Source organism: Giraffa tippelskirchi, chromosome 12 (assembly GCF_054371585.1).
Source record: "Giraffa tippelskirchi isolate mGirTip1 chromosome 12, T2T-mGirTip1v1.2.pri, whole genome shotgun sequence".
NCBI lineage: Eukaryota > Metazoa > Chordata > Mammalia > Artiodactyla > Giraffidae > Giraffa > Giraffa tippelskirchi.
In genome coordinates, this window is record NC_137286.1 from 71754674 (window position 1) to 71772978 (window position 18305).

An 18305-nucleotide genomic window follows, 5' to 3' on the forward strand; every position below is an offset into this window, starting at 1 on the left:
ACTCTCCTGAGGATCCTAGTTTGGTCGTCTAATTTCCTTTCACACAACCTTGGATGTCCGTATCGGGGCTTTTTCGTCGGATTGTATTGACAATTTAGGCTCTTTTCTGTTTCCGTAACCCCTTTTGCAATTCTTTGTTCGGTGCGACAATGCATTGGCATTTTGGGAGGAATAGCGTCCAAGCTGTGGATTGCCTTGTGGGGCTGTGACATCATTTTCCCAATAGGAATTCTTTCAAGCCCTGAGCACAGCTTCTCTTTCCAGTGATTGGTGTGGGCTTGATCTTCCTTCTTCCATCTCTCGCCGTTTTGTGAGAACAGGTCCTTCCTTCCCTTCTGGGTTAGATGGACTCGTGGGTATCACTTCAGTGAATGGCATTGTCAGTGGGGGTGATAATTCCCTTCTCATTGGAAGACTTTGCTGTGAGTATTAGAAATGCAAGTGATTTCTCTTCCCCTTCCTCCCTGTCCATCTCTCAGAGCCACCGGGAAACAGAGGCCTCATCCAGGGTCACACAGGCCTGAGCGAGTGCAACTAGACTGTTGTTTCTTCAGGCCCTCAGTGCTGGACATCATCCGGGATACTCTGTGTGTGTCTTCCTCAGTCTGGTGTCCCTTCAGACCTTTCCCTAGTTTTCACAGGCTTGTTGTGTTGGTGTTCTTTGTCTGTTTGGAGACACATCCTTGAGAAGCTTTGTGTTTCCACTCATTCGTCTCGCGATGTATGACCTGTCTTTTGCTTTTGTAATGAGGTCTTTCCCACAGTAGATATCTTTGATTTTGCAAAGTCCACTGTATTCTCTGGGTTGTTTTGTGGACTGCCTTTTAGTTTTGTGTGTGAAGACTCAAAGCACGTGTCCGGTTTCTGCTCATTGTTCTTCTAGATTTGTGACAAGTTTTCATGGAAACTTTGTCTAGGGATAACTGGAAGTGAACTCGGTGTAAGGTGTCAAGTCTCCATCTCCATTCATGTCATGCCCTGCAGTTTCCAATTCCCTGTTCCTGAGTGGTTTTGGAGACCTTGTGGGAAGTTTGGTTGCATGGGAGTTTGCATTTCCACCTTGAGTAGATTCCCACTGTTCTGCCCTCAGGGACACTGTCAAGGGGGAGTGAGGAGCAGCCTGCACTTCCAGCAGTGACCACACGGTGGGGCGAGTGCTGCTCTCCCCTCTGGGAGCCCCAGGCCACAGGCATCCCAGTGAGGAGCCAGCTCTGTGCTCGGCTGAAAGGAGTTAGACTCTCAGGAGCCTCTGAGCCCTTGCCTTTGGATCACCCAGGGTGGGCATTTACTGTGACAGAAAAAAATTGCCCTGAATTCCATGGACGGAAGAGCCTGGCTGTGTAGAGTTCGTGAGTTGCCGTGAATCAGACACAACTGAGGACACAAAAACTCAATAGACTAAAACACTTTTGGGGGGTGGGGGGAGTGAAAGGGGGTGATGTGGGGTTTTTTTGTCGTATATAATAGCCAAGGGAAATCTAGTTTAAACCTAAATTCACATAGATGGGAAAGGTATAGCTCTCCGTCACCCTATTAAAAAAAAAAAAACTACTTAACTTTTCTGAAAGTTTATTTAGTAGCTTCCTTGAGCAGTTCATTGTGAAGCATTTTTTTTTTTTTCTGTGACATCGGCCTCATTAAATAGTACGGTTTGCCTTTACTGGATAATTTTGCTCATTGGTTTGTTAGGGAATCTTGGTAATATTTGAGTTTCCTGGGGAGCATGGTCACATGACCTGGCCCTGGCCAATCGGTGCGTTCCACCTCCCTGGCCACTGTGATTGGCTCCGGACTGGGGCAGTGCCCAATCGGGGCCCAGGGCCGGGCCTCACGTTGGAAGCCAGGGGAAGACGAGCTCTCGTCCTGCTGGGGTAGGGGAAGGGGTGGGGCCGGGGGAGGTCAGGCTCCAGCAGTGGGAGGGGCTTGAGGTCCACCTGCGGCAGTTGGTGACCTTCCTGCTCCCCTCAGGGCAGAGCCGCCGGCCTGAGAATGAGGGCACTGCTGAGCCCAGGGGCTGGGATGGCCCGTTGCTGCTGTGGTCCCAGAGCTCCACCCGAGACCTGACGGAGGCCATCTGCCCGTGAGTCCTCTCCCGCTTGTCTGTCAGCTTGTTTGAACCATGCTGGGTTTTCTGCCCAGCCGGCTCAGGGGAGTCCCTGGAAATGCAAGGGTGTGGGTTTTGGCAGACTTCAGGGAAGACATGCCAGATGAGCCTGGGAGACTCCAGCTTAATCTGGATTCAGGAGATACCTCTTCGGGCCAGCTAGTAATTGTAGGATAAGCCTAATGAGTCTTCACAGGATGAAGAGAGTAACGTGCCAAGGTAGCAATCGATGTCCTCATTCGAGAGGATGATGAAGCTGGTGCTCAGAGAAGGGGGGAACTTGGCCACAGCAAGGAGGTGTGCACCCAGACGGAACCCCCAGATCCGGCCATTTGAGCTCAGGGAGGCCACTGGTGTGGCTTGTCCCTGTGGCAGGGGCCGAGGCACGCAGCCCACCCTGATTCCTGCGGGGGCCTGACTTGGGAAGTGCCATCTGGTAGCTTTGAGACTCACCAAACCAAATTGCACTGGAGAGAGGAAGGACACCTTCCTTCATCCACCCCCCACCCCCGCCGGATTCCCACATACCCTGACCCCTTTCTCTGGATTTCGGAGCCATTTCCAGAGTCCCGCTCATATGACCTCATTCGAAGTGCACTGTGGACGAGCTGCCATCTGCAGCTGCTACCACAGCAGCCAAGGGCTTTATCTCCCGAGTACCTCCCTTCCTTTGGAACTTGGGGGCCCTCTACTCCCCACTTGCACACCACAGACCTTTGCTGAGGATTGTGGGGACCCTCACTCAGTTTGCAGCACGTTGTAGCCATCCCTGTCCTCTCAATACCTCCCTTGCAACTCAGCTTGTGAGCTCCTTTGGAGCAGCGTGGCCCACCTGGCTGCAACGGCAGAGACACAGCTGACAGTGAAACAACAGCTTCGATCTGACAGCCGGAAAGCTCTGTCAAAAGGGACCTCCCTCTTCACACCGTAGAGGCTGTAGGAGCCGCCAGGGTTTGGGAACCAGTGCTGGGGCCAAAATGACTCCACAGCTGTTTTCCTTCCTGGGGAGGGTTCTGGCTCGAGTGGGAATGGCTCAAGTCTCCTAAGGTTCTGAAAGCCCACTGTGTGCAGATTCACGGTACACAGAGAGGAGAAGGTGGAGTCCTGCCTTGGAGGTGGTCACAGCTCACGGATGAGCCAGGCAGGCAGGCAGGCAGGCAGGGCATGAGAACACCTGAGCTGCCTTCATGAGTGAGTGGTGTGGGGGCAGAGGAAGAGAAGCCGGTCTGCTCCCTCATGTGGTGCCCAGGGCAGGTTGTCCCCAGAGGAAACCCTTACGACGGTGAGGACTCTCACTGCTGTTTCCCAAGGGGTTCCGTCGGTGCGTGTCTTCCCCGGAGCGGTCAGGCCGTCTCTAAAGTACACTGGCCATGGGCATTGCCTCTCCTTGGAACTTCCCATGTGTTTCTCTTTTGTATGGAACAGTGATTTTTCTAGAGGGGTTCTGGGCCACAAGGTTGTTGGGTCATTTGCTAGCCTTCTGTCGTGAAGAACGCTTTCCTGGGCGTTGGGGTGGTTTGTTGTTCCAGCTCCCTTTCTTGGCTTCTTTTGGGAGCTGGTGCAACAAGAGGAGCTCAGCCTCTGCCTTCTGGCTGAGATGTCACCCTTCAAACAGCAATGCCTGCCTGGAGATAATGATGGCATTTGCCAAAAGGGCTTCGTTTGGCACATGATATCTTGAAAGGACGTACACCGTCCTTTCAGCTATCAAAGGCTAGTTCAAATGACATAAAAATGAGAACTCTCCAATGGAGTCTTACAGTAGGTGGAGAGTCCGAAAAAAACTCCTTCAGTCATCTCACTGAGAGTCATTGATTGGGGACACCAAGAATATAGGAAGGAATGCAGAAAGAAAAGATGAAATTGTGGTCAGGATCGGGGGGAGGGATGAACAGGGCGTGCTTGCCTTGAATCCAGGCTTTGTTGGCGGGTGGGGCATAAAGATCGAACGGGTCTGAAACTACAGAGTGGTGATGGTAACACAGTATCACCAGAGTTACACAACAGTGTTCCCAAATTGCAACAATGATGAAAAAGTTTACTAATCCCAACTTAACCAACAAAAATAGACGAAACCATACAAAAAGTAAACCATCACCAGAAAGGTGGAAACAAACCAAATGCAAAGCAGTTCAGGGGAAAGGAACTCCATGTCCCCTGGGGGCAGACCGAGTTGCCGGCGTCCACGGTGAGCAGACAGGGATGGAGGCGGCAGAGCCGACCGCTCCCCTGGACATGGTGTTTCCGGCAAGGGCTCTGGGTCTCTGTCCAGAGCGGGGGCTCGTTCTTCCTGCAGGGGCGGGTGAGTCATCGGCGGCGTCTGGGTGTTGCGCGGGAGCCAGGGCAGGCTCTCCCTGCTGAGGCGGTGACTCCTCCTCTGCCTCGGGTTCTCCTGCCAAAGCCCGAGCAGGTACAGGTGCACGTGGAGGTGGAGGTTCTGGCTGAGGGGGTGGGACATCAGTGCCTGGGGCTGGGGGTCCTGCAGGCATGGAGATCCGATCTGCCCGGTGTGCTGGCCAGTACCCAGCTGGCCTGGTGTCTCTGCGAGGGCAAGTCTCGGTTCTCCATCTACCCTCGGTGGATCCCTGGGTCCTGCACCTGGAGCCACCACCTCTGTAGGCACAGGTCTGGGAAGTGGAGCCTGGTTCCAGTTGGAGGCCAGTGCTAGAGCTGGGGGAGAAGCAAAGTTTGCCCACAGGCCAGCCTTGGCATGTGCGTATCCCGGGACAGAAAGCTTCCAAGAGATTCCCAAAGAATACCCAGGGTCGGATGTCTTTTGGGACTGAAGTGTGCAAGATGGGGGTGGGGGTGTGAGGCCAGCGCTTGCTGCAGGCCCAGCAGCATCTTTCGGGGACTGTCCCTGTGTAGCTCAGCACCCCCTCCCCACACACTCCCGTGCACCAGCCCCAGCGTCCTCACCTCTGTGCTCTGGCGTGCTGGGCTCCAGGTCCTCCTGCTGCCTCAGAGGCCGGGGTTCTCGGGACTCTGGGTCGGAGCCGGGTGTGCTGAGCTCCGTGGCAGCCTCAGACTGGGCCGCCGGGTGTATCCTGGGCGGTGTCTCGGCAGCAGGCCTTCCCCGCCTCCGCTTCGCCCCCGGTGGGGCTGATGCCTCCGTGGGCACGCTCACCTGGAGCCTGCACTGGGCCTCACGGGCGGGGGGGTGGTGCTCCGACCCCTCCCTCCGGGAGGTGGACGGGGTGTCCCCGTCCTCGGCCTCATCACGTGGGAAGCTCTGCAACGACAGTGACCGTCAGCCAGCCGTGCTGGGAGTTTTCCGAGCTGGGCCTGGCCAGTGGAGCCGCTGCTTCTGCCTGCTCGAACTTCTCTTCCCAGAAGGGTCAGAGACGTGTGTCTGCTCAGATCCCCACCCGGGAGGAAAGAGACCCACCTGAGGGTGTGAGGTCAGCCTGGGCGGCCGGCGCTGCCCGCACTCTCCCCATCCCAGCCAGCCTGCTCTCCCCTGGGGTGTGGACACAACTTGTCCGCAGGCTTCTGACCCCACATCTGCCTGGGCTTCCTTGAGGGAGACACACCCCGAGAAACCCGCATCCACACACACAGGCAAAGGACCCGGTGTTTCTGGGTGGCATGGGAGAGGTGGCCTGGCCCGGCCTGGGGCTCCCCGTGTTACCTTTCTGTTTCTCCGGGCAGAGGGCCAGAGGCCTCTCGGGGGTGCCCTGAGCCAACGTCGACAGGGTGCCCACGCACACTGCCTGTGAGCTCTCCTGAGGCCCCGGCCTCTGGGCAGGGGCAAACAGCAGAACATCCTGGCAGCAAGAGATCTGGCTGGGGGCTCCTCTCCGCTCTGGAGGCCTGGATACCCGGGTTGCGGGTTCTGTTGGGTTCTGTTGCCGGCAGGTGACATCATTTCCTGGGGTTCGTGCGGAGGTCCCTTCCCCAAAACTTCCCAAGGGAGTCTCTGGGTTTCTGACTGCTCGACCACCCCCCTTAGGCCATGTGCAGGCACAGTGACAGCCACACAGCCCAGCCCACAGCCCTGGGGAGGCCTGGGTGCAGCCAGGGCCTGAGCTCCGAGGACCCCGCTGCTCTCAGACCAGGCTCCTTCTTCTCATAAGTGGTGTGGCCCTGGACAAGCATATGCCCCTCAGGGTTTCCCCAGTCTCTCCATCTGCAGAGTGGGGGTCATTCTCCCATCTGTTTCCTAGGTCTGTCGGCCTACGAGCGGCTCCATGCCTCTCCACCTGGGGCCGATATCACGTGGAGCTTGTGCGCTGAGACTTCAGAAAGAAAGACTCCATCCAGGGCTGACACAGCACAGAATGGGGCAGAACGAGGCCTGGATGCGCCGTGGTACCCAGGAAAAGGCACTGCCCCTCCTGACTGTTTTGAGACCCCGCATCCAAGTTGGAGGCCCGAAAGGAAGACTCGAAGGTCTCCCTCTCTTATAGAAAAGAGTAGCCAACTTTCTGGTCCTCTGTTTCCATTGAGATTCTGTTCAAGTGTCCCAGCTCGGCTTCTGCGGGTGGCTGATCTTCTAATGGCTCCCTGCGTTCTTGTCTTTTCCTCTCCAAACCTTCCGTCCTTTTCCCCCTTCTGGGGTGGATGGGCGCTGTCATTGCTTCTACCTTCGAGACAGATTGATGAAAAGTCTGGACCGTCGACTCCTTTCCTCTCTTTGGTTCCGTGTCTCTCTCTGGCTGTGTCCCTCTCTTTTCCTTTCTCGATTCAGTCTGTGTCTTCCTCTTTCTCTCTCGTGTGTGGATGGATGGATGCTAGGAATGCACATGTATATGATTAGATGAGGGTTATGTTTTAGGGATGGGTTAGAGGGAGAGAAAGGCTTTAGGTCGGAGTTGGTCATGGGGGAAGGGTCAAGGGTGGTGGTGGTGTTTCTTGGAATCTGAGTGCTGTGCATTCTTCGTCTCTTTCCATATGAACCCCTTCTCAGATACACCACTTGCAAGGAGTCTCTCATGTTCCGTTTCCTATCTTTTGCATCTGTGAATGCTTAGCTTCTCTGTTGTGAAGAGGTTCCATTGGATGGAAACCCATTGGTGTACTTCGTTTCCCTCTTTCCCTTACTTGAAGAGACCCATTTCTACCTCCGCCCAGCAAATGGCAAGGAGACTCTGATGTTAAGGAGCCTTTGACCTACGCTTCTTTCTAGCTATCTCATGACATCAGTCTTTAGGGTGAGGTTTTTCCCCGATATTGAGGTGGTGTGACATCAAAACCAATAGAGTTCTTCAGATGTAGCTGTCTGGTTTTCCCATGGCCATTTATTGAAGAGGCTTTCTTGTTCGCATTTGGATATTCTCCCCTTCTGTGTCAGAGATGAGTTGACCATGGATGCCGGGGTTTGTTTCTGGACCCTCAACTTTATTCCATCGATCTGGATCTGTGTGTGTTGTTGTATTCCCAATAGCATACTGTCCTGCTGCTGCCGCTGCGGCTAAGTCACTTCAGTCGTGTCTGACTCTGCGCGACCCCATGGCCTGCAGCCTACCAGGCTCCTCCATCCAGGGCATTTTCCAGGCAAGAGTACTGGCGTGGGTCGCCATCGCCTTCTCCGATACTCTCCTGAGGATCCTAGTTTGGTCGTCTAATTTCCTTTCACACAACCTTGGATGTCCGTATCGGGGCTTTTTCGTCGGATTGTATTGACAATTTAGGCTCTTTTCTGTTTCCGTAACCCCTTTTGCAATTCTTTGTTCGGTGCGACAATGCATTGGCATTTTGGGAGGAATAGCGTCCAAGCTGTGGATTGCCTTGTGGGGCTGTGACATCATTTTCCCAATAGGAATTCTTTCAAGCCCTGAGCACAGCTTCTCTTTCCAGTGATTGGTGTGGGCTTGATCTTCCTTCTTCCATCTCTCGCCGTTTTGTGAGAACAGGTCCTTCCTTCCCTTCTGGGTTAGATGGACTCGTGGGTATCACTTCAGTGAATGGCATTGTCAGTGGGGGTGATAATTCCCTTCTCATTGGAAGACTTTGCTGTGAGTATTAGAAATGCAAGTGATTTCTCTTCCCCTTCCTCCCTGTCCATCTCTCAGAGCCACCGGGAAACAGAGGCCTCATCCAGGGTCACACAGGCCTGAGCGAGTGCAACTAGACTGTTGTTTCTTCAGGCCCTCAGTGCTGGACATCATCCGGGATACTCTGTGTGTGTCTTCCTCAGTCTGGTGTCCCTTCAGACCTTTCCCTAGTTTTCACAGGCTTGTTGTGTTGGTGTTCTTTGTCTGTTTGGAGACACATCCTTGAGAAGCTTTGTGTTTCCACTCATTCGTCTCGCGATGTATGACCTGTCTTTTGCTTTTGTAATGAGGTCTTTCCCACAGTAGATATCTTTGATTTTGCAAAGTCCACTGTATTCTCTGGGTTGTTTTGTGGACTGCCTTTTAGTTTTGTGTGTGAAGACTCAAAGCACGTGTCCGGTTTCTGCTCATTGTTCTTCTAGATTTGTGACAAGTTTTCATGGAAACTTTGTCTAGGGATAACTGGAAGTGAACTCGGTGTAAGGTGTCAAGTCTCCATCTCCATTCATGTCATGCCCTGCAGTTTCCAATTCCCTGTTCCTGAGTGGTTTTGGAGACCTTGTGGGAAGTTTGGTTGCATGGGAGTTTGCATTTCCACCTTGAGTAGATTCCCACTGTTCTGCCCTCAGGGACACTGTCAAGGGGGAGTGAGGAGCAGCCTGCACTTCCAGCAGTGACCACACGGTGGGGCGAGTGCTGCTCTCCCCTCTGGGAGCCCCAGGCCACAGGCATCCCAGTGAGGAGCCAGCTCTGTGCTCGGCTGAAAGGAGTTAGACTCTCAGGAGCCTCTGAGCCCTTGCCTTTGGATCACCCAGGGTGGGCATTTACTGTGACAGAAAAAAATTGCCCTGAATTCCATGGACGGAAGAGCCTGGCTGTGTAGAGTTCGTGAGTTGCCGTGAATCAGACACAACTGAGGACACAAAAACTCAATAGACTAAAACACTTTTGGGGGGTGGGGGGAGTGAAAGGGGGTGATGTGGGGTTTTTTTGTCGTATATAATAGCCAAGGGAAATCTAGTTTAAACCTAAATTCACATAGATGGGAAAGGTATAGCTCTCCGTCACCCTATTAAAAAAAAAAAAACTACTTAACTTTTCTGAAAGTTTATTTAGTAGCTTCCTTGAGCAGTTCATTGTGAAGCATTTTTTTTTTTTTTCTGTGACATCGGCCTCATTAAATAGTACGGTTTGCCTTTACTGGATAATTTTGCTCATTGGTTTGTTAGGGAATCTTGGTAATATTTGAGTTTCCTGGGGAGCATGGTCACATGACCTGGCCCTGGCCAATCGGTGCGTTCCACCTCCCTGGCCACTGTGATTGGCTCCGGACTGGGGCAGTGCCCAATCGGGGCCCAGGGCCGGGCCTCACGTTGGAAGCCAGGGGAAGACGAGCTCTCGTCCTGCTGGGGTAGGGGAAGGGGTGGGGCCGGGGGAGGTCAGGCTCCAGCAGTGGGAGGGGCTTGAGGTCCACCTGCGGCAGTTGGTGACCTTCCTGCTCCCCTCAGGGCAGAGCCGCCGGCCTGAGAATGAGGGCGCTGCTGAGCCCAGGGGCTGGGATGGCCCGTTGCTGCTGTGGTCCCAGAGCTCCACCCGAGACCTGACGGAGGCCATCTGCCCGTGAGTCCTCTCCCGCTTGTCTGTCAGCTTGTTTGAACCATGCTGGGTTTTCTGCCCAGCCGGCTCAGGGGAGTCCCTGGAAATGCAAGGGTGTGGGTTTTGGCAGACTTCAGGGAAGACATGCCAGATGAGCCTGGGAGACTCCAGCTTAATCTGGATTCAGGAGATACCTCTTCGGGCCAGCTAGTAATTGTAGGATAAGCCTAATGAGTCTTCACAGGATGAAGAGAGTAACGTGCCAAGGTAGCAATCGATGTCCTCATTCGAGAGGATGATGAAGCTGGTGCTCAGAGAAGGGGGGAACTTGGCCACAGCAAGGAGGTGTGCACCCAGACGGAACCCCCAGATCCGGCCATTTGAGCTCAGGGAGGCCACTGGTGTGGCTTGTCCCTGTGGCAGGGGCCGAGGCACGCAGCCCACCCTGATTCCTGCGGGGGCCTGACTTGGGAAGTGCCATCTGGTAGCTTTGAGACTCACCAAACCAAATTGCACTGGAGAGAGGAAGGACACCTTCCTTCATCCACCCCCCACCCCCGCCGGATTCCCACATACCCTGACCCCTTTCTCTGGATTTCGGAGCCATTTCCAGAGTCCCGCTCATATGACCTCATTCGAAGTGCACTGTGGACGAGCTGCCATCTGCAGCTGCTACCACAGCAGCCAAGGGCTTTATCTCCCGAGTACCTCCCTTCCTTTGGAACTTGGGGGCCCTCTACTCCCCACTTGCACACCACAGACCTTTGCTGAGGATTGTGGGGACCCTCACTCAGTTTGCAGCACGTTGTAGCCATCCCTGTCCTCTCAATACCTCCCTTGCAACTCAGCTTGTGAGCTCCTTTGGAGCAGCGTGGCCCACCTGGCTGCAACGGCAGAGACACAGCTGACAGTGAAACAACAGCTTCGATCTGACAGCCGGAAAGCTCTGTCAAAAGGGACCTCCCTCTTCACACCGTAGAGGCTGTAGGAGCCGCCAGGGTTTGGGAACCAGTGCTGGGGCCAAAATGACTCCACAGCTGTTTTCCTTCCTGGGGAGGGTTCTGGCTCGAGTGGGAATGGCTCAAGTCTCCTAAGGTTCTGAAAGCCCACTGTGTGCAGATTCACGGTACACAGAGAGGAGAAGGTGGAGTCCTGCCTTGGAGGTGGTCACAGCTCACGGATGAGCCAGGCAGGCAGGCAGGCAGGCAGGGCATGAGAACACCTGAGCTGCCTTCATGAGTGAGTGGTGTGGGGGCAGAGGAAGAGAAGCCGGTCTGCTCCCTCATGTGGTGCCCAGGGCAGGTTGTCCCCAGAGGAAACCCTTACGACGGTGAGGACTCTCACTGCTGTTTCCCAAGGGGTTCCGTCGGTGCGTGTCTTCCCCGGAGCGGTCAGGCCGTCTCTAAAGTACACTGGCCATGGGCATTGCCTCTCCTTGGAACTTCCCATGTGTTTCTCTTTTGTATGGAACAGTGATTTTTCTAGAGGGGTTCTGGGCCACAAGGTTGTTGGGTCATTTGCTAGCCTTCTGTCGTGAAGAACGCTTTCCTGGGCGTTGGGGTGGTTTGTTGTTCCAGCTCCCTTTCTTGGCTTCTTTTGGGAGCTGGTGCAACAAGAGGAGCTCAGCCTCTGCCTTCTGGCTGAGATGTCACCCTTCAAACAGCAATGCCTGCCTGGAGATAATGATGGCATTTGCCAAAAGGGCTTCGTTTGGCACATGATATCTTGAAAGGACGTACACCGTCCTTTCAGCTATCAAAGGCTAGTTCAAATGACATAAAAATGAGAACTCTCCAATGGAGTCTTACAGTAGGTGGAGAGTCCGAAAAAAACTCCTTCAGTCATCTCACTGAGAGTCATTGATTGGGGACACCAAGAATATAGGAAGGAATGCAGAAAGAAAAGATGAAATTGTGGTCAGGATCGGGGGGAGGGATGAACAGGGCGTGCTTGCCTTGAATCCAGGCTTTGTTGGCGGGTGGGGCATAAAGATCGAACGGGTCTGAAACTACAGAGTGGTGATGGTAACACAGTATCACCAGAGTTACACAACAGTGTTCCCAAATTGCAACAATGATGAAAAAGTTTACTAATCCCAACTTAACCAACAAAAATAGACGAAACCATACAAAAAGTAAACCATCACCAGAAAGGTGGAAACAAACCAAATGCAAAGCAGTTCAGGGGAAAGGAACTCCATGTCCCCTGGGGGCAGACCGAGTTGCCGGCGTCCACGGTGAGCAGACAGGGATGGAGGCGGCAGAGCCGACCGCTCCCCTGGACATGGTGTTTCCGGCAAGGGCTCTGGGTCTCTGTCCAGAGCGGGGGCTCGTTCTTCCTGCAGGGGCGGGTGAGTCATCGTCGGCGTCTGGGTGTTGCGCGGGAGCCAGGGCAGGCTCTCCCTGCCGAGGCGGTGACTCCTCCTCTGCCTCGGGTTCTCCTGCCAAAGCCCGAGCAGGTACAGGTGCACGTGGAGGTGGAGGTTCTGGCTGAGGGGGTGGGACATCAGTGCCTGGGGCTGGGGGTCCTGCAGGCACGGAGATGCGATCTGCCCGGTGTGCTGGCCAGTACCCAGCTGGCCTGGTGTCTCTGCGAGGGCAAGTCTCGGTTCTCCATCTACCCTCGGTGGATCCCTGGGTCCTGCACCTGGAGCCACCACCTCTGTAGGCACAGGTCTGGGAAGTGGAGCCTGGTTCCAGTTGGAGGCCAGTGCTAGAGCTGGGGGAGAAGCAAAGTTTGCCCACAGGCCAGCCTTGGCATGTGCGTATCCCGGGACAGAAAGCTTCCAAGAGATTCCCAAAGAATACCCAGGGTCGGATGTCTTTTGGGACTGAAGTGTGCAAGATGGGGGTGGGGGTGTGAGGCCAGCGCTTGCTGCAGGCCCAGCAGCATCTTTCGGGGACTGTCCCTGTGTAGCTCAGCACCCCCTCCCCACACACTCCCGTGCACCAGCCCCAGCGTCCTCACCTCTGTGCTCTGGCGTGCTGGGCTCCAGGTCCTCCTGCTGCCTCAGAGGCCGGGGTTCTCGGGACTCTGGGTCGGAGCCGGGTGTGCTGAGCTCCGTGGCAGCCTCAGACTGGGCCGCCGGGTGTATCCTGGGCGGTGTCTCGGCAGCAGGCCTTCCCCGCCTCCGCTTCGCCCCCGGTGGGGCTGATGCCTCCGTGGGCACGCTCACCTGGAGCCTGCACTGGGCCTCACGGGCGGGGGGGTGGTGCTCCGACCCCTCCCTCCGGGAGGTGGACGGGGTGTCCCCGTCCTCGGCCTCATCACGTGGGAAGCTCTGCAACGACAGTGACCGTCAGCCAGCCGTGCTGGGAGTTTTCCGAGCTGGGCCTGGCCAGTGGAGCCGCTGCTTCTGCCTGCTCGAACTTCTCTTCCCAGAAGGGTCAGAGACGTGTGTCTGCTCAGATCCCCACCCGGGAGGAAAGAGACCCACCTGAGGGTGTGAGGTCAGCCTGGGCGGCCGGCGCTGCCCGCACTCTCCCCATCCCAGCCAGCCTGCTCTCCCCTGGGGTGTGGACACAACTTGTCCGCAGGCTTCTGACCCCACATCTGCCTGGGCTTCCTTGAGGGAGACACACCCCGAGAAACCCGCATCCACACACACAGGCAAAGGACCCGGTGTTTCTGGGTGGCATGGGAGAGGTGGCCTGGCCCGGCCTGGGGCTCCCCGTGTTACCTTTCTGTTTCTCCGGGCAGAGGGCCAGAGGCCTCTCGGGGGTGCCCTGAGCCAACGTCGACAGGGTGCCCACGCACACTGCCTGTGAGCTCTCCTGAGGCCCCGGCCTCTGGGCAGGGGCAAACAGCAGAACATCCTGGCAGCAAGAGATCTGGCTGGGGGCTCCTCTCCGCTCTGGAGGCCTGGATACCCGGGTTGCGGGTTCTGTTGGGTTCTGTTGCCGGCAGGTGACATCATTTCCTGGGGTTCGTGCGGAGGTCCCTTCCCCAAAACTTCCCAAGGGAGTCTCTGGGTTTCTGACTGCTCGACCACCCCCCTTAGGCCATGTGCAGGCACAGTGACAGCCACACAGCCCAGCCCACAGCCCTGGGGAGGCCTGGGTGCAGCCAGGGCCTGAGCTCCGAGGACCCCGCTGCTCTCAGACCAGGCTCCTTCTTCTCATAAGTGGTGTGGCCCTGGACAAGCATATGCCCCTCAGGGTTTCCCCAGTCTCTCCATCTGCAGAGTGGGGGTCATTCTCCCATCTGTTTCCTAGGTCTGTCGGCCTACGAGCGGCTCCATGCCTCTCCACCTGGGGCCGATATCACGTGGAGCTTGTGCGCTGAGACTTCAGAAAGAAAGACTCCATCCAGGGCTGACACAGCACAGAATGGGGCAGAACGAGGCCTGGATGCGCCGTGGTACCCAGGAAAAGGCACTGCCCCTCCTGACTGTTTTGAGACCCCGCATCCAAGTTGGAGGCCCGAAAGGAAGACTCGAAGGTCTCCCTCTCTTATAGAAAAGAGTAGCCAACTTTCTGGTCCTCTGTTTCCATTGAGATTCTGTTCAAGTGTCCCAGCTCGGCTTCTGCGGGTGGCTGATCTTCTAATGGCTCCCTGCGTTCTTGTCTTTTCCTCTCCAAACCTTCCGTCCTTTTCCCCCTTCTGGGGTGGATGGGCGCTGTCATTGCTTCTACCTTCGAGACAGATTGATGAAAAGTCTGGACCGTCGACTCCTTTCCTCTCTTTGGTTCCGTGTCTCTCTCTGGCTGTGTCCCTCTCTTTTCCTTTCTCGATTCAGTCTGTGTCTTCCTCTTTCTCTCTCGTGTGTGGATGGATGGATGCTAGGAATGCACATGTATATGATTAGATGAGGGTTATGTTTTAGGGATGGGTTAGAGGGAGAGAAAGGCTTTAGGTCGGAGTTGGTCATGGGGGAAGGGTCAAGGGTGGTGGTGGTGTTTCTTGGAATCTGAGTGCTGTGCATTCTTCGTCTCTTTCCATATGAACCCCTTCTCAGATACACCACTTGCAAGGAGTCTCTCATGTTCCGTTTCCTATCTTTTGCATCTGTGAATGCTTAGCTTCTCTGTTGTGAAGAGGTTCCATTGGATGGAAACCCATTGGTGTACTTCGTTTCCCTCTTTCCCTTACTTGAAGAGACCCATTTCTACCTCCGCCCAGCAAATGGCAAGGAGACTCTGATGTTAAGGAGCCTTTGACCTACGCTTCTTTCTAGCTATCTCATGACATCAGTCTTTAGGGTGAGGTTTTTCCCCGATATTGAGGTGGTGTGACATCAAAACCAATAGAGTTCTTCAGATGTAGCTGTCTGGTTTTCCCATGGCCATTTATTGAAGAGGCTTTCTTGTTCGCATTTGGATATTCTCCCCTTCTGTGTCAGAGATGAGTTGACCATGGATGCCGGGGTTTGTTTCTGGACCCTCAACTTTATTCCATCGATCTGGATCTGTGTGTGTTGTTGTATTCCCAATAGCATACTGTCCTGCTGCTGCCGCTGCGGCTAAGTCACTTCAGTCGTGTCTGACTCTGCGCGACCCCATGGCCTGCAGCCTACCAGGCTCCTCCATCCAGGGCATTTTCCAGGCAAGAGTACTGGCGTGGGTCGCCATCGCCTTCTCCGATACTCTCCTGAGGATCCTAGTTTGGTCGTCTAATTTCCTTTCACACAACCTTGGATGTCCGTATCGGGGCTTTTTCGTCGGATTGTATTGACAATTTAGGCTCTTTTCTGTTTCCGTAACCCCTTTTGCAATTCTTTGTTCGGTGCGACAATGCATTGGCATTTTGGGAGGAATAGCGTCCAAGCTGTGGATTGCCTTGTGGGGCTGTGACATCATTTTCCCAATAGGAATTCTTTCAAGCCCTGAGCACAGCTTCTCTTTCCAGTGATTGGTGTGGGCTTGATCTTCCTTCTTCCATCTCTCGCCGTTTTGTGAGAACAGGTCCTTCCTTCCCTTCTGGGTTAGATGGACTCGTGGGTATCACTTCAGTGAATGGCATTGTCAGTGGGGGTGATAATTCCCTTCTCATTGGAAGACTTTGCTGTGAGTATTAGAAATGCAAGTGATTTCTCTTCCCCTTCCTCCCTGTCCATCTCTCAGAGCCACCGGGAAACAGAGGCCTCATCCAGGGTCACACAGGCCTGAGGGAGTGCAACTAGACTGTTGTTTCTTCAGGCCCTCAGTGCTGGACATCATCCGGGATACTCTGTGTGTGTCTTCCTCAGTCTGGTGTCCCTTCAGACCTTTCCCTAGTTTTCACAGGCTTGTTGTGTTGGTGTTCTTTGTCTGTTTGGAGACACATCCTTGAGAAGCTTTGTGTTTCCACTCATTCGTCTCGCGATGTATGACCTGTCTTTTGCTTTTGTAATGAGGTCTTTCCCACAGTAGATATCTTTGATTTTGCAAAGTCCACTGTATTCTCTGGGTTGTTTTGTGGACTGCCTTTTAGTTTTGTGTGTGAAGACTCAAAGCACGTGTCCGGTTTCTGCTCATTGTTCTTCTAGATTTGTGACAAGTTTTCATGGAAACTTTGTCTAGGGATAACTGGAAGTGAACTCGGTGTAAGGTGTCAAGTCTCCATCTCCATTCATGTCATGCCCTGCAGTTTCCAATTCCCTGTTCCTGAGTGGTTTTGGAGACCTTGTGGGAAGTTTGGTTGCATGGGAGTTTGCATTTCCACCTTGAGTAGATTCCCACTGTTCTGCCCTCAGGGACACTGTCAAGGGGGAGTGAGGAGCAGCCTGCACTTCCAGCAGTGACCACACGGTGGGGCGAGTGCTGCTCTCCCCTCTGGGAGCCCCAGGCCACAGGCATCCCAGTGAGGAGCCAGCTCTGTGCTCGGCTGAAAGGAGTTAGACTCTCAGGAGCCTCTGAGCCCTTGCCTTTGGATCACCCAGGGTGGGCATTTACTGTGACAGAAAAAAATTGCCCTGAATTCCATGGACGGAAGAGCCTGGCTGTGTAGAGTTCGTGAGTTGCCGTGAATCAGACACAACTGAGGACACAAAAACTCAATAGACTAAAACACTTTTGGGGGGTGGGGGGAGTGAAAGGGGGTGATGTGGGGTTTTTTTGTCGTATATAATAGCCAAGGGAAATCTAGTTTAAACCTAAATTCACATAGATGGGAAAGGTATAGCTCTCCGTCACCCTATTAAAAAAAAAAAAACTACTTAACTTTTCTGAAAGTTTATTTAGTAGCTTCCTTGAGCAGTTCATTGTGAAGCATTTTTTTTTTTTTTTTCTGTGACATCGGCCTCATTAAATAGTACGGTTTGCCTTTACTGGATAATTTTGTTCATTGGTTTGTTAGGGAATCTTGGTAATATTTGAGTTTCCTGGGGAGCATGGTCACATGACCTGGCCCTGGCCAATCGGTGCGTTCCACCTCCCTGGCCACTGTGATTGGCTCCGGACTGGGGCAGTGCCCAATCGGGGCCCAGGGCCGGGCCTCACGTTGGAAGCCAGGGGAAGACGAGCTCTCGTCCTGCTGGGGTAGGGGAAGGGGTGGGGCCGGGGGAGGTCAGGCTCCAGCAGTGGGAGGGGCATGAGGTCCACCTGCGGCAGTTGGTGACCTTCCTGCTCCCCTCAGGGCAGAGCCGCCGGCCTGAGAATGAGGGCGCTGCTGAGCCCAGGGGCTGGGATGGCCCGTTGCTGCTGTGGTCCCAGAGCTCCACCCGAGACCTGACGGAGGCCATCTGCCCGTGAGTCCTCTCCCGCTTGTCTGTCAGCTTGTTTGAACCATGCTGGGTTTTCTGCCCAGCCGGCTCAGGGGAGTCCCTGGAAATGCAAGGGTGTGGGTTTTGGCAGACTTCAGGGAAGACATGCCAGATGAGCCTGGGAGACTCCAGCTTAATCTGGATTCAGGAGATACCTCTTCGGGCCAGCTAGTAATTGTAGGATAAGCCTAATGAGTCTTCACAGGATGAAGAGAGTAACGTGCCAAGGTAGCAATCGATGTCCTCATTCGAGAGGATGATGAAGCTGGTGCTCAGAGAAGGGGGGAACTTGGCCACAGCAAGGAGGTGTGCACCCAGACGGAACCCCCAGATCCGGCCATTTGAGCTCAGGGAGGCCACTGGTGTGGCTTGTCCCTGTGGCAGGGGCCGAGGCACGCAGCCCACCCTGATTCCTGCGGGGGCCTGACTTGGGAAGTGCCATCTGGTAGCTTTGAGACTCACCAAACCAAATTGCACTGGAGAGAGGAAGGACACCTTCCTTCATCCACCCCCCACCCCCGCCGGATTCCCACATACCCTGACCCCTTTCTCTGGATTTCGGAGCCATTTCCAGAGTCCCGCTCATATGACCTCATTCGAAGTGCACTGTGGACGAGCTGCCATCTGCAGCTGCTACCACAGCAGCCAAGGGCTTTATCTCCCGAGTACCTCCCTTCCTTTGGAACTTGGGGGCCCTCTACTCCCCACTTGCACACCACAGACCTTTGCTGAGGATTGTGGGGACCCTCACTCAGTTTGCAGCACGTTGTAGCCATCCCTGTCCTCTCAATACCTCCCTTGCAACTCAGCTTGTGAGCTCCTTTGGAGCAGCGTGGCCCACCTGGCTGCAACGGCAGAGACACAGCTGACAGTGAAACAACAGCTTCGATCTGACAGCCGGAAAGCTCTGTCAAAAGGGACCTCCCTC

At 54.6% G+C, this 18305-nt stretch overlaps 1 protein-coding gene and 1 long non-coding RNA gene across 2 annotated transcripts in view; one reads left to right on the forward strand and one right to left on the reverse strand.

Moving 5' to 3' along the window:
• LOC145529707 (uncharacterized) overlaps positions 1–18305 on the forward strand; it is a 1704434-nt gene that overhangs the window by 1312484 nt on the left and 373645 nt on the right. Inside the window, exons 167-169 of the long non-coding RNA XR_014071296.1 lie at positions 1969–2080; positions 9609–9720; positions 17251–17362. This is a non-coding gene — a long non-coding RNA (uncharacterized LOC145529707). The remainder of the gene's footprint in view (positions 1–1968; positions 2081–9608; positions 9721–17250; positions 17363–18305) is intronic.
• Positions 11682–13549, reverse strand: LOC145529651 (uncharacterized). The gene is made up of 3 exons (XM_081550248.1): positions 13376–13549; positions 12664–12976; positions 11682–12414 (listed from the first exon to the last, which is right to left on the reverse strand). The coding sequence occupies exons 1-3, from the start codon at positions 13508–13510 to the stop codon at positions 11786–11788; spliced, it is 1077 nt and encodes a 358-aa protein (XP_081406374.1). The 5' UTR covers positions 13511–13549; the 3' UTR covers positions 11682–11785.